The sequence below is a fragment of the Acomys minous genome, assembly GCF_964271855.1.
Source record: "Acomys minous genome assembly, chromosome: 7".
In the NCBI taxonomy this organism is placed as follows: Eukaryota; Metazoa; Chordata; class Mammalia; order Rodentia; family Muridae; genus Acomys; species Acomys minous.
In genome coordinates, this window is record NC_140488.1 from 44,279,522 (window position 1) to 44,294,800 (window position 15,279).

Here is a 15,279-nt window from a genome sequence, read left to right on the forward strand (position 1 = left end):
ACCACCCCAGTTTATATCCCCTGGGTGGCTAATAGCAAAGTTGAGAGCTCCCTCTGCATGCATCAGAGTTAAGTGAGAGCAAAGTGCTGCAAGCTATACTGGAGCAGCATAATCAAGGGACTCAGAATTCAGCTCTCGGGCTCTTCTGTTCAGATCCTATCTGCACCCAACCCCTGATGTAGGGAGGAGGAGGCTGGAGAAATCATGTCATCCCCTGAACCTGGGCCCCAATTCCACAGTCCTGTCTGAAGCCAAGTACAGACGGCAGGGAGGTAACTCGGGTAGCAGAGCAATCCACTGACTGCCACCAACTAAGGGCTCAGGGTTATCAGTCTCTGCTGCTACCCTCAAACACATAGTTGGATTTGCTTTTCACTTCAGCACAGGGCCATGTACCAGATGTCCCTTTCAATTCTGAGGCCCCTTGCTACCCAAAATTCTCAGAGTGTCCATGTCTGAGCCTCCTTCCACGCTCCATAATTTTCTCTTGGAGACCATCTCCTATTTAGACTCCTAAGTACCTGGAAAGCACACATTTTCCTATAATCATAGCAATGACCAATGGGAGATAGATAGGTAGATACATACATACATACATACATACATACATACATACATACATACATACATACAAAGATAGATAGACAGAGATACTATATATTTTTACTTCTAACTGTTGAGTGCATTTGCATGTTCACATGTATAAGGATATAGTATAGATCAGAGGACACCTTGCAGGGAGTCCGTTCTTTTTTCCACCATGTGGATCCCTACAATCAAACTAAAGTTGGGAGGCTCAGCAAACACCTGTCCCCTCTGAGCTGCCTCAGCAGCTCTATACACATAGCGCTTCCATCTTCGCTCTTGCTGCCCCCACATAAGTACCTTCGGTCCCCTCTCTTTTTTGCTTGCATTTCATCATCTGAGTAACACTCCTATTCAATTTCTATTCACTCTTGCAGGTGTGGCTCCTGTGTCACCTGTGCATCATCAGTAGGTGGCAGAGAGGAGAGAGGCTTTCTCTACACTCAGTGTTCTGACTGATGACCATCTGAAAGTTGCCGACCATTCCCTGAAACAAAGCACGCCTGAGACAACCACCAGTCCCCGATCCCAGGCAGGGAGCTAGCCTAAGATGACAACCAGTCTGGTGCAGCACAGGACACCCACTCAGGGTTGGGAGGAGGCCGGAGATTAGCTAGAAGAATCCCACCTGGAACCCTGGGCCCTGGGCAGGAGTGAGCAGGAGACAGACAACACTCGTATGGGGCCACTTGGGTGGGTCCAGGTGAGGAGTTAGCCTGAGAAGAACAAGGAGTGAGCCTGGGGTGACCACTAGACCAGTGCCATGGAGCCTAGACATGGAGCTAGCCTGAGATAATCACCAGTCCAGTGCTGCGTAGATCTTGGGGAGGGGGGGCAGGCCATGCCCAAGATGATCCCTGTCCTGTGCCATAACGCATAAGTGGGGCACAGACTCCTGAAATGACTGCAAACACTCAGAGACCCCGGGTGCCACTAAGAGGAGTAAGTAAGTTGTGGAGAAATGGGCGAGAAAGAGACACAGAAGGATGTGGGCACAATGAAGAGAGGCAGACCGGGGCCTCGAGGGTAGTGAGGAACCGCCTGATGTGAGTACCCAGTGATGCCACCTGGACCATGGTGGGGTCCTGGTCTGTGCTGCTTTCTGGAGGCCACACACTTATGGGTTCCTGGCCCTGCAGCAATGGGGTGGGGTCTGTTACCACCAAAAGCCACACAGATGTCCCTGGTCTGGACTGCTGTCTGGGAACATACTGATGTCCCAGCAAGGGCTGGGCAGAGCTGGCACCAACCCTCACCTGGCCTGGGTGGGAGAGCTAGCCCTCGGGACATGAAAGCAGGAAAGTTGACCCCACCCCTAGCCAGCTGCAGTACTTGGGAGAGTGAGCCGTGCACATTGAAGGAATTACAGGTGAGCAGGCTCTGAGGATAGAAACAAGGGAGAGCTGGCCCTACCACTCCCCAGTACAGTGGTGTGGACAAGGGAGATATACCCTCCTTTCCCCTCCCTGCCTCGCCACCTGTGGCAGGTGGGAGACTGGCCCTGGGGTCATGAGAACAAGAGATCTGTCCCTTCCCCTCACCAGCTGCAGCACATGGGAGAGAGGGCTCTGCACTTTGCCTGGGCAGCAGAGTAGAGCTGGCTCTGGATATGGGAGTGTCAGGTGAGCCAGCCCCAAGGACATGATAGTTGGAGAGTTGGTGGGCTGACCAGCTCCGACACCTCTCAGGCTCAGATACAGGGCTTTGAATTGGCCCATCCCAAAATCTACCCCAATGATAAACTGCTGGAGTGCATGAAGGGACTGGTCCCGCAGATCCAAAGATGCAGGATCTCCATGACACAGAGCAACAACAGGATATCCAAGAGGAGTCCCAGTGAGGTCCTAGTATTGATAAGAGTAGCATAAGCCAGAGGCCCCATACCAGGATCACCAAGTCATTGCAATGACCACTTGCAAGCACAGAAGTGTGGACAAAAGAGTATACTATGGGACACACTACAGCTTCCACAATAAGATATTTTTCTCTGTTGCGGGGAGTGTGGAGGGTACGAGTGAAGACGGGAGAGGAGTGGGTTTGGGATGCATGATGTGAAAATCACAAAGAACCAATAAAATTAAAAAAAAATGATTGGATCTGGTTATCAATTCCAGTCAAATAAAATGATACAAAAGCAATATATAAAATTTGTAGTGTTTCTGAATAATAATGAACAAAGAAATCAAGAAAACAACTCCATTCACAATATCAAAAAAAGGGGAATACTGTCTGTCTAGGAACAAAGGTAACCAAGGAGTTTTTTTTAGAGGTTTAAAAAAAAGCTGAGGCAATTAAAAGAGATACCAGAAGAAATGAACATTGACTTGCAGAATTAATACTATGAAAATGGTTAATTACCAAAAGTGATTTACAGAGTCAATACAAGCCCCATTAAAATTCCAATCCCCTTTTCCACAGAAACAAAAAGCAAAATACTAAGGTTTATTGTGGATGCACAAAAGACCTCAAATCCGCAAACCGATTCTGAGCGGAAAGAACAATGTCAGAGGAATCGTAGTTGCAGATTTCAAATGATACTGCCGAGCCATACTAACAAAACCAGAAAGTTTGCTAGCACCAAAAAAAAAAAAAAAAAAAAAAAAAAAAAAAAAAAAAAAAAGAGGCATGTAGACCAATGGAACAAAAAATGAAACAAAAATGTAAATGCACATAGCCATCTCATTTTCAAATACCTCTCAAACATATAAAGAATAAAATACAGCCTCTTCAACAAACGATACTGGGAAATCTGGATAGCCACATGTAGGAAAATGAAAACAAATGCTTTATCTCTTATCCTGCATGAAAACTGACTCAAAATTGGATCAAGACCTTAACTTAATACTTTGAAATTTTAAACCTTTTAGGAGAAAATAGGAGAAACACGTCAAGACATTAACATAGGCACTGACTTTCTCAAGAGCATTCCACTAGTCCTGGATATAAGAGCATGGACAGACAAGTGGTATTGTTCATGCCTTTAATCCCAGCACTCCGAAGGCAGAGGCAGGTGCATCCCTGTGAGTTCGAGGCCAGCCTGGTCTACAAAGTGAGCCCAGGAGAGCCAAGGCTACACAGAGAAACCCTGTCTTAAAAAACAAAACAAAGCAAAACAAAAAAACACGAAAAACAGCACCCAATCAATAAATCACCAAAGGAACTGGACAGTCCTCAAAGTAAAAATTGCAAACGTATATGAGAAAAACTTACAACAGCCTAAGCCATCAGGGAAATGTGAACCAAAGCTGCACTGAGATACTAGAGAATGTGGAGACAGTAACAAACACAATCTTAGTGCAAAACAACTATAGAAATTAGTAAAAAGGTTCCTCAGAACACTGAAAATAGAAGTATCTTCTGGCATAGCTGATGCTGAAGTTAGTATACAACAGTGGTACCTGCACATCCATGTTTATTAAGGCACTGTTTACGATAGCTACATCTTAGACCTAACCTATATGTTCACCAACAAAACAAATGCATAAAGAAAAAGATATATAATGAATTTTTACTTATCCATAAAGAAAAACAAAACTGTAGGCTGAGGAGATGTCACAGTGGGTAAAGTACTTGCTATACAAGCATTAGGGCTTGAATTCTGATCACTAGCACCCTTGGAAAAAGATGAAGGTGGCAGAATACCTCCCCATGTTGAGGGTCCAAGATAGGAGAAACCAAAGGCCTCACGAGCCAGCCAAGGTACACAAAACCTCTAGTTGTAGGTTCAATAGGAGAGCATGTTAAAGACAAAAACAAGGTCAGGATGGGAAAATGCATTTGCTGCCAAGCATGACCTGAGTTTGATACCCAGGACCCAGCTAGTATAAGATAAACACTCTTGCAAGTTGTTCTCTGGCTTCCACATATGTACTGTAACATGTGCATATGAATAAACAAACAAACATTAAAAAATAAGGTAGGGTGGGTCCTCTAGTAAGGGGAGTGGGGGCTGTCTTTGACATGGACTCTGTTGCGGTTTTTGGATCACTTCCCTTGGCAAGACTGCCTTGCCAGGGTCCTGATGCAACTTGATGAGACTGGCCCCCTTTTCTGAGGAATAGGGGAGGGGCATGGAGGAAGAGGGAGAGAGCCTGGGACTGGGAGATGATGATGGAGAGAGCTACAATTGGGATGTAAGGTGAATAAATAAATTAATTAAAAAATAAAGTAGAGAAGTGATTGCCTGTGACTGCACAGGCAAACATACTCACATACATATATGCATGTGCATATACCATACACAAAAATTTAATTAAAAATGGGGAAAAAATCCTGTCAAGAAAATGGATGAAACTGGAGGTCATGATGTTAAGGAAATGAGCCATAGTCAGAAAGATAAATGTTAAAGTTTTGTCTTAGGTGATATATATATATATATATATATATATATATATATATATATATATATATATATATATTGATATAGTACAATAAATATCATATATATGATATGACAAAGTAAAAGGGGTACTGTATAAGGAGAAGAAGGAGGTCAGTAAGAGAGACAAGAAAGGATAAATGGAGCCATGGCTATGAGCAAAGTACAGCATACACACATGAAAATGTCATAATAAAACCCACCATTTTACATAATGAATATATGTTGATAACGATTTTAAAAAAAGAATACTTACAATTATCTTATATCAAGAAAACTATCTTTTTTTCTGTTTGGGGAAATAACCAGGCTGGCCTCAAACTCAGAGGTACAAGGTGCAATTGCCTCTGCCCTCCCTGAGTGCTGGGATTACAGGTATGGGCCATCGCACCCTGCTTATATTAGAGGTTTTTAATGAATGCATGCTTATTTTCTTTATAACAATTGAAACCAGGGAGAGAACTTTTAAAAGTAAAAAAAAAAAAAACCCAAATTCACTTTCCCCTAACCACTCCTTTGAGCCCACCTCCTCAAAATAACAAATATATGGCATTAATGCTCTCTCATCTGGCCAGGCATGGTGGCACACGCCTTTAATCCCAGCACTCAGGAGACAGAGGCAGGCAGACTGCTGTGAGTTTGAGGCCAGCCTGGTCTACAAAGTGAGTCCAGGACAGCCAGGGCTACACAGAGAAACCCTGTCTCAAAACACACACACACACACACACACACACACACACACACACACACCCCAAAACATATACTCTCTCATCTCAGTTCTCTAAGATTATAGAACTAAGTAAAAGGCAATATGCATACCTTTACGTTATACATTTCCCAAAAACTGAATCAGAATGGGGACTGGTTGTGCACACCTTTAATCCCAGCACTTGGGAGTCAGACACAGACATACCTAACTTTGAGGCCAGTTTGGTCTACATAGTAATACCATGTCTCCAAAAAAAAAAAAAAAAAAAAAAAGGAATATACCCTTAATTGTACATGCACTTTTCTCATTCAATCCTCAACATAGGCCCACGGGGAGAAACGAAAATTGAGTTAAGGTCATAAATTAAATGACAAAGCAGGACTCAGCATGCAATCTGTTTTCTGAGACCTCAGAAAGTTATTGGGCATTGTTTTACTCTTCGAGATTTATTTATGTTTATGGGTATTTTGTGTGTATGTACGTCTGCACACCAGAAGGGGACACCAAATCTCTTTCTTATTTATTTATTTATTTATGTTTTTCGAGACAGGGTTTCTCTGTGTAGCCTTGACTATCCTGGACTCGCTTTGTAGACCAGGCTGGCCTCAAACTTACTGCAATCCGCCTGCCTCTGCCTCCCGAGTGCTGGGATTAATTAGGCGTGGTGCGCCACCACCAACCAGCCAACACCAAATCTCTTAAGACTTAATTGTTAGACAGTTGCGAACTGCCAGGTGGGTACTGGGAACTGAACTCAGGACCTCTGCAAGAATAGCAAGAGCTCTTAATGGCTAAGCCAACTCCCACCCCCCTCGTCGAGCACTGTAACGGACTTACAAGTACTTCTGATGTCGGGGTAGGATTGCTACGTACTTATAGCAGTGAATGGGAGAAATGAAAGGGACCTGATAATAAACTGCCATATGGAGGCGGTGCTTGTAAGGCACTGACAGTGGAGGCAGGTGGAGGGTGGAGGTACTTCGTTTGGGGTGAAGAAATGACCACTGATTATCATAGTGAACTGGCAGATAGAGAACACCCCCTCCCTCTCCCCAGCCACTCCCCCTTTCCCCTCCCCCTCCCCCCTCCCCGCCTCCGTCCCGCGCCCCCTCCCCACTCTCTTTCTTTGGGTTGCTTCATGTGGTTGGGGTTTCCAATTCTAGAACATTCCATCCAAAGGAGCAGACGTGTATGGATAGAACAAACCATTACACTTGGGGGTACGACTTGAAACTTGCTTAGATCCTTATGGTTTTTTAGAGTTTTTAAATTTTCAATCCTGTTTCTTTCTATCTTCAATAAGTTTTAATCCTACCAGCAGTTGGTTTTGTTTTTTTGTTTTTGTTTTTCTTGTAAGCAGGCGCCACTCCCTCTACCCCACATCCGGTCTCCCTCCCTGCCAGTCCTGGAAGTTGGAACAGTCCAAAGCAAAAACCGCGAGATGTCCAAACGAGACTTGGTGTCGCGAGTCCTTTTCTCTGCAGCTGTCTACCTGAGAAGACTGATATTTCGTTGGTTCTGTGTCATTGTCAGGCTGGTCCTGAGGCAGGTACGTTCGGCCTATACCTTCTCTAACCACTAGCTGGAGAGGTGAGGCCTATTGGGGATTGTTTAGTAAGAGTGAAAGCCTTCCAAGGAATCACTTTTAGAGAAAAATGGCTAGCAGCTCTCAGGGGAAGGGAGAGTTAACGCATTGATGGGAGGCTGAAGGAGAGAGAAAGGTGGTGCTAACAAAGACCCACCGCAGGCTGTTCTACACTACTGCAGGGTCAGCGAAGCCCCTAAGGTGCTCAGCCATCATGGATCCCGAGGACCAAACTGGTGGGTTCCGGCACGGCAAGGTGTTAATGTTCATCAATCAGCAAATGACCAAGCACATAAAAGGCCCCAAGTTCTACCTTGAGAACCTGTCCAAGTCCTGGGAGGAGGTGGAAGACAAGCTCAAAGCCATCCTGGAAGACGGGGAGGTGCCAAGCGCAGCTCGGGAAGCCTGTGCCTGGGGCACCCTGGCCTTGGGCGTTCGCTTTGCTTGCAGACAAAGCCACTTGCAGGCATGCAGAGTGCAGTGGCTGCAGGACTTCGCCAGCCTACACAGGTCAGCGGCACATGCTCTGGCGACAGATCTGAAGAAGCTCGCAGACCAGAATGAGATGCAACGCAAGGAGGCGGCCTTCCAGCTTCAGTTGGCCCACTCCAAGCTAGCAGAGTTGCAGAGAGAGCGAGACCTGCTGAGACTGAAGCTACTACATGCAGTAAGAGTACCTCCTCTCCCTGTCTCAGCCCCACCCTCTTCCACTCCTATACGCATATTTGTTTCAACTCTGCTCACTTCTCTCCAGGAGCTGAGGGCCTCTGCATTTGGACACACGTCAGTCATGACTAATGCACCTGCTGCTGCTGCCGCCCCTACTATCGCTGCCCAATGGGCAGAGACAGAGGCACAGAATGCAGGGGAGAGAGAAGAGGTGACAGCAAAGTGTGGACCAGAAAGGGAGATGGATGGTGCCATAGCCACAGCTGCCCCTACGGCATCCACAGTAGAGCTAGAAGGAAGCACCTTGGAGCATCTTGGAGTGGTGGAGCAGGAAGATTATTCCTTGGGCTTAAAGGGTCAGGCAGAGCAGGAAGAACATGTGGAAAGTCCCACATGTTCTGTCTCAGAGCTACTGGGTCCTAGGTCCATAACCTCCCCACCATCTGTTACTGTCGAACTACCTGCCTCATTTACATACCCATATGACAGCTCCTTCCCGGTCACACCCACCCCGTCCCCACCGCCAAGCATGCTCACAGACCCTCAGATGCCTCCCTACTTCATGGCCACTGATATGAATATGTCTGAAACTGAGGGCCCAACAGTATATCTCCAAGATGCCCCAAAAGATTGCAATGATTTGAGACTCCAGCAGCAGAGACTAGCAGCATTATACAGGCGTGGGCATTGGGATTGCCACTGGTGTAAATTTTTGAATTTTGCATGGCAGAAAACTTGCTTCCGCTGTGGGAGGCAAGGCTGGCTGCCAAGCCCTCAATGAGTTAAAAAAAAATATGATACAGAAAAGGGAAATCAATGGGGGGGGGGAGGGGATAAATGGGACAAGCATAGATAGTTTTGATGGTTTCTTTTGTAGTCTAGATCATTTGCATTTGACACCCCAGCATCGCTTTGGCACATGCGCATGCTTATGGGTGCATGCATGCGTGGGTGCATTTCCCCTCCTTACTGTAAATAAACAAAACCCCACCCTTTCCACATACCGAAGCCTTAAAAGATAGAGCCAAAGCAGTTATTCAACCCATTGTGACACAAAAACTTCAGGCTGGAAGATGTAAATTGAGATAGATTCAATTGTCAGAACAGGATTGGGTGCAGGGTCATAACCAGTGACACTGGAGGGTACAGCCCATGCCTGGCCCTGGCTAAGGTGGGGAACAGCCCCTGCTGCTTTCTGGACAGTTTCAGAGGAATACTAGACAGTCTAGGGAGCTGACAAGTAGAAAGAGGCACAGAGGAGTTGATCAGGTGACTCCAGAGAGCTCAGCTACCTCTTCTTTCTTTGCAATTGTGCTGCATAAAGTTTTGTCTTACCTCATTTCTCCTCTTTAAGTTAGCCAGTAGATTCCTGTTCTCAGGAGCTAGACCACTCCCATATCAGGTAAATTTTTTATATCTTTTTTTTTTTTTGAGACAGGGTTTCTCTGTGTAGCTTTGGCTGTCCTGGACTTGCTCTGTAGACCAGGCTAGCCTCGAACTCACAGTGATCCACCTGCCTCTGCCTCCCAGAGTGCTGGGATTAAAGGCGTGAGCCACCACCGCCCGGCCCCTTTTCTTTTTATAAATGGGATCATGTAGCCCAGACTGGCCTCAGACTCACTGTGTAGCTGAGGATGACTTTGCCTCCAGGTCCTCCCGCCCCCACGTCCTAAGTGTTGAGATGATAGGTGTGTATTGCCATGTCTGGATCAGGAAAGTAATTTCAAAACAATGCACCATTAAAGAAGCTTAATGGAATTGACAGGGGACTTGAACAAGTCGGTAGCAAATAGTGATGACCCCTTTATTCCAAGTCCCCAGGAGTAAACTGGATAGGATGCTTATGCTCTGAGGGAATTCTGTTACCAGAAGTCAAGCCTAGAGTGACTGTTCCCAGGAATGCACTGGATAGGAGGCTTACGTTCTGAGAGAGTAATATCACAAGAAATGAAACCATCACAGGAGACCTGGGGTGGGTTAACCTCAGGTTTATGGGTAATTCAAATTGGTGGATATTTGCCACCCCTATGAGGATTCTGAAAGACTACAGAGGACGCCAGCAGCAGGTGCAAGCATGGACTTCTGCAATTATACGGCCTCTTCACAAAAAGCTTTCCTAGTCCTCAGTGGGCGAAGCAGACAGAGCTCTGACCAGGAAACTCAGGCCACTGTTCCAAGGTGAGTCAGCAACTGATAGCGCACAGAGGGTTTGCCAGTCTACATGGGCCAAAGCACAGTGCTCTCTGGTGGGATTCTCTCTTCTGACTCGGCAGCATACTAAATGGAGGAAAACGTGGATTTCAAAAGCTCTCGATGTATTCAGAAATGTAAAGTGGAACAGAACCCTACCTCAGTGAGGGCAGGGGGTGGAGGAAGGTGGGCGTAGAGGAGTAAAGGGTGGGCAGGAAGTTGGTCTTCTCCCTCTTGTGGCTATAAGAGATTAACTCTTGAAATTGACTGTGTGTGTTTTAATCCACAGGTGGAAGGAGGAGGAGGGACCGCACCTGGACCAGACTGGGGCACAACTGACCATCTCCCAGAGACTATGAACTGGAGAATAAGAAGTTCCTGTGGCCAGTGGGACACCTGGAGCAGCAGAAATGTGACTTTAGGTTGTCTGTTACTGGTGAGGGTATAGTCACCATCAGGATTGGAGGCCATGTTCCCCAGCCTGCAATTTTGAACACCCTTGGGCCTGTTTATCTACCACTACTGCAGAGTGTCCTACCCTCACTGCACTTGACATGAAGATTTGGCTAGTTCTTTGCTGGGGGAGTAGGAGTTCCTGTGCATTGTAAAGAGTTAAGCAGATTCCTAAGGTCTGTCTATCTGTGTCTCCCACTACCGCTTCAGTTATCACAACCCAAACTGCCTCTGAATAATGTGGCGTGTCCACTAGAGGGCAGGCAGGGAAGTGCTTAGCAGTGAGACCAGGGAAAGAGTCAAAAGACAAGATCACAGACCAAGGCTGATGCTGGCTAAAAAATGTTTACTGAGTCTGGTGTTTACTTTGAATCTTCCGGCACACTCATGGTGGTGGCAGAGTAGAAACTAAACTGCCAGGACTGAGGAGGGATGGGACCCTATGTAACAGTGGTTTTCAACCTTTCTAATACTGTGACTTTAATAGTTAGTTGCTCATGTTGCGGTGAACCCCCAACCATAAAGTTGTTTTCGTTGCTGCTTTGTAGCTGCTGTTTTGTTACTACTATGAATAGTAATGTAAATAGCTGTGTTCTCTGATGATCTAAATGATCCCCATGAAACGGTTGTTTGACCCCAGGTTGAGAACCCCAGATCTACAATGACTATAGGCTATAAAGGGAGTAAAAGAAGATACATGCCTAAGAGAGGGGCTGTGTTTTCACTTGGCCAAAATGCATGGGGAAAGATATTGGATGAAATTTCTGACAAGCATTTAAACTCTGGTAAAGGCAGTAAGAGTTAGGAATTAGTACTTTTGTAGCAATTTCCTCTGAGATAAAACATTGCAATCTGCAGGAAAGCTCCCGAAGACTCATTAGTAGAAACCTGAGACGTTAATAACACAGAAAGCTTAAATGCAAGATAAATAGAGAAAATGATCTTGTGTGCTGTGTGGGAGACATAGACAGTGGTATTTTAAAAAAAAGCAATACTATGAAAGAGATAATTTTTTGTTTGGTATTAGGTATGCATATCTATGCTATATAGAAATACGTTATAAACTTCTATCTACATTTCAGTATGAATTGAAAAGTTATGGAAAAGACATTTAACAAACAAGGTATCAGACAGGGAACAGAAGGCCATGTGGTATGCAGCATAGGGTAGAGTATGGGGCAGTTTGAGTATAAGGTTTGCTTTTTTTTTTAAATGTACCTCTGTTTTGAAAGTAATAAGATGTTCACAAAAACAAAGAACACTAGTTTGCTCACTTGAGTTTGGAAAAGCTGTTTCTTCCTCAAGGATAGAAAAGCACAGTAGACACTGATATCTGTGGCAAAGGGGTGGCATTCCAGGAGATGGCTGCTCTGTGTGTGTGTGCACTCGCGCACATGCGTGCGTGCATGCGTGTGATGTTGGCAGTGCGCCTGAAGTCCAGGGCACTGAAAGGACATTTGAGCACCTTAGGAATAAATCAGAAGTATGAAATAGGGCATGGATGGAAGAAAGGGTCATCAGGCTGTGTGGACTAGAGAGCAGCTAAATAGAAAGCAAGCGTAGACAACACAAGGCTGGTGTTTTAGGATTGCTCTTCTGGGACCTAAGAAGGGCACCTAACCCAAAACTTAACAAGTCCCGCAACCTACTACACTCTCATTTTAGCAGGTACAACACAGACTAAAGGAGAAAAGGCAGAGTTGAACAGAGTTCTCAGATTGACTCATTCCTACCCATTTAGGGCTTGTATCTTCCCGTGCACTGTTCCACTGTTGATAAGCTGAGTACTGGAGATATATATATATATATTAGGTCTAATTGGCTGGAATTGAAATGGTTGGTAACCGTGTCTTTATCTTTAATGCCTTAAGAGCAAATTTCCACTTACTTCCAAGTTCTTGATTTTGCACTGCTTAACAGAACAGGTGTAGCCGGCACACTGGCAGATTGTGCAGTTTGAAGGATCTAAAGGCGATGAAAAAACAAAAATAATTTAAGAGGCTTGTTTGAAGCTTTTCTTTCTTTCTTTCTTTCTTTTTTTTTTTTACAACAAGCGAATATTAGTTTACCTCTTAAATTTTACTACATCTTGCACACAAGGAAATTAAAGACAAAAAGGTTAAAATAATTTGGTCAAGGCCATATAGGTAGGTTAAGCAGGTCTGACTCCAAGGCCATACTATATGCTTGGAACCAAAGTGAGCACTTAAAATTCACGCCAGGCAGTAGCGATACATGCCTTTAATCTCAGCACTCAGGAGGCAGAGGCAGGTGGATCCCTTTGAGTTCGAGGCCAGCCTGGTCTACAGTGTGAATCTAGGACAGCCAAGGTTACACAGAGAAATTCTGTCTCGAAAAAAGAAAAAAAACCCTTAACTTTTTAAAAACATTTTTGTATGTGATGTATGTGTGTGTGTACATACATGTGCTCCTGTGGAGACCAGAGGTCAATATCAAGTATGTTCCTCTATTACTCCTCACCTTATATTTTTAACTTTTTATTGATTTTTCATGAATTTCACATCATACACCCCAATCTCATCTTCCTGTCCCTCCATATTATCCCTCTGCCCTTGCAAATGCCCCCCAAAGAAAGCAAAATATAAAAAATAAAAGCAAATAATAAGAGTAAACTTTGTTTAAAAAAATCTTACTGTGGAAAGCTGGGTGAGGTGGCGCTTGCACCTGTAATCCCAGCACTCGGGAAGCAGAGGCAGGTGGATCGCTGTGAGTTTGAGGCCAGCCTGGTCTACAAAATGAGTCCAGGACAATCAGGGCTACACAGAGAAACCCTGTCTTGGAAAAAAAAGGAAGAAAGAAAAAAGAAAACCTCACTGTGGGCGCTGCACTGCAGTGTGTCCCACAGCACATCCTTTTGCCCACACATCTTTACTTGGAAATGGTCATTGCAATAAGTCATTGGTGTGCTTCAAGGCCACTGGCTTCTGCTCCACTATCAGTGCTGGTCCTTTCCCAGAATTCCTCTCAGATCCCCTGTGTTATGGGGGTCCTACAGCTTAGGTTCTGCAGGACCTCCCCCTTCACTTGCTCCAGCAGTCCATAGATGGGGTAGATGTTGGGGTGGGCCAACTCAGAGCCCTGGATCTGGGCCTGGGTGGTGGCTGCGATGTTCAGCCTGCCAGCTCTCCTGTGCCTGCTCTACCAGGGCCAGTTCTGCTTGTGGCAGACAGGGCTGCCTCCCTAACACCCATGGCACCAGGGACAGCTCTCCTGCTCACATTCCTTCCGACCATCTCACCTGCGCCCTTGCCACCAGAGCCAGCTCTACTGTGCTACCCAGGCAAGGGTGCAGGATGCACTCTCCAGAGTGCTGTAGCCAGCAAGGGGGCAGGAAATAGGATTGGGGCGAGCTAGTCGCCAGGAAGAGCAGCCAGTGGTCTTATCCAATGAGCCATCTCTCCAGCTCCATGTGCCTTCATTTTAAGACAGGTTCTCTAACTGCACTGGAGCTCACCAGTTCAGCAAGACTAGCTGGCCAGAGAGCTCCAGGGATCCATCCCCTAGGAGTTATTGGTCACAGAGACCCTAGAGGCCCCTAAAATAATAAAAGGTATTGCTCCTGCTATTGGTTGCATTCCAGAACTAGATGGTTAGCTTCTGTTACTAAAGACAGCACATGGTTTGGTTGCAAGACTTGGAGAAATAGAGCTAGGGCTGGGTTGAAAGTGTCCCCTCCCTTCAGGATAGCTCATGTAGTGCCAGAATGTACTACTATGGTTATTGGGGGAAAGTATGGCCCAAAAGTACTACTCAAATATGGATTATCCATGCCTCATGATAGAAGCACTAGGCAGGATGTGACAGCTAGTATAATAGTGGCACAGCAGTTACAGATAGAACTTGCTTTCTGGTTGGACTTATGCCTACTCAGCAGAGGGAAATTCACATTTGGGACCAGGAACTTAAGACAGAAATGTGGGTTCCTAGAATTCATCAGACCCCCGGGGCGGGGGAGGGGGGAAACAATTGCTATTGCTTTGGTAAATAAATATGCTATAATGGCTATGGTGCTTTCCAACGTTTGCATCTATAACCATAGGTTATTTCTGCTATCAGTGTCGGGGATATTTTTCTGTTTCCCATTTTCATCTTTTTTCTTCCTAGTGTTTTGTACCAGAAAACAAAACAACAAAATCCCACTGAGACCACCACCAGTCAAAATCTGGAAATGGGAGCGCACACAGGTTCAATACCCTACTAGAATTAGAGGAGGCTAGTGAGGGTTCTGTTACCACCTCCAAGCGTCACAGGCAATTGCAGAAGAGGAGGCAAAATGAATGTAAAAGCCAGAGAAAGAGGAATGGTGTTGGGTAGAAGCTTCCTATGCAATAAAGTATTTCAATCTGCAGAGCTCCTTAAGACTTGGATGTTCATTAAGATTCAGAAAGTAAACAACTCAAAAGCTTCAGGGAGTCCCTGAAATTGACTCGATGAACTAGGCACCCTCCCTCCCTGTGTTTCTATAAGCAGAATGGATGGCTAAGAGAAACTCTCAGACCAGCCAAGCCACCTAAAGAGGCTCAGACCAACTGAACAGCCCAGAAAAGCTGCTCCTCTGCCTGCTGAGCTGCCTGCAAATTGTGAAGTGAGCTTCAGGTTCCCACCTTTTGTGAGCTATAATCCATGCTGGGGTAGGCTTTGGTGATGCAGCTGCCTTTTAGGTTATTTCTGCTCCTGTAAGTAACCTTC

General features: G+C 45.5%; 2 protein-coding genes across 7 annotated transcripts in view; one reads left to right on the forward strand and one right to left on the reverse strand.

Moving 5' to 3' along the window:
- LOC311602343 (protein sprouty homolog 4-like) overlaps nucleotides 1-15,279 on the reverse strand; it is a 107,776-nt gene that overhangs the window by 69,434 nt on the left and 23,063 nt on the right. For all 5 annotated transcript variants that reach the window (XR_014780728.1, XM_084790274.1, XM_084790275.1 and 2 more), the window contains one exon: nucleotides 12,458-12,534. The gene's annotated coding sequence lies outside the window, so the exon portion shown is untranslated. The remainder of the gene's footprint in view (nucleotides 1-12,457; nucleotides 12,535-15,279) is intronic.
- On the forward strand, nucleotides 7,150-10,388 carry TEX13B (testis expressed 13B). Of its 2 annotated transcripts, XM_084789562.1 has the most exons (3): nucleotides 7,150-7,221; nucleotides 7,440-7,924; nucleotides 8,012-10,388. In XM_084789562.1, the coding sequence occupies exons 2-3, from the start codon at nucleotides 7,472-7,474 to the stop codon at nucleotides 8,705-8,707; spliced, it is 1,149 nt and encodes a 382-aa protein (XP_084645688.1). In that variant the 5' UTR covers nucleotides 7,150-7,221; nucleotides 7,440-7,471; the 3' UTR covers nucleotides 8,708-10,388. The 2 variants fall into 2 exon arrangements, with proteins under 2 accessions (XP_084645688.1, XP_084645687.1); XM_084789561.1 differs by having other exon boundaries at nucleotides 7,440-10,386.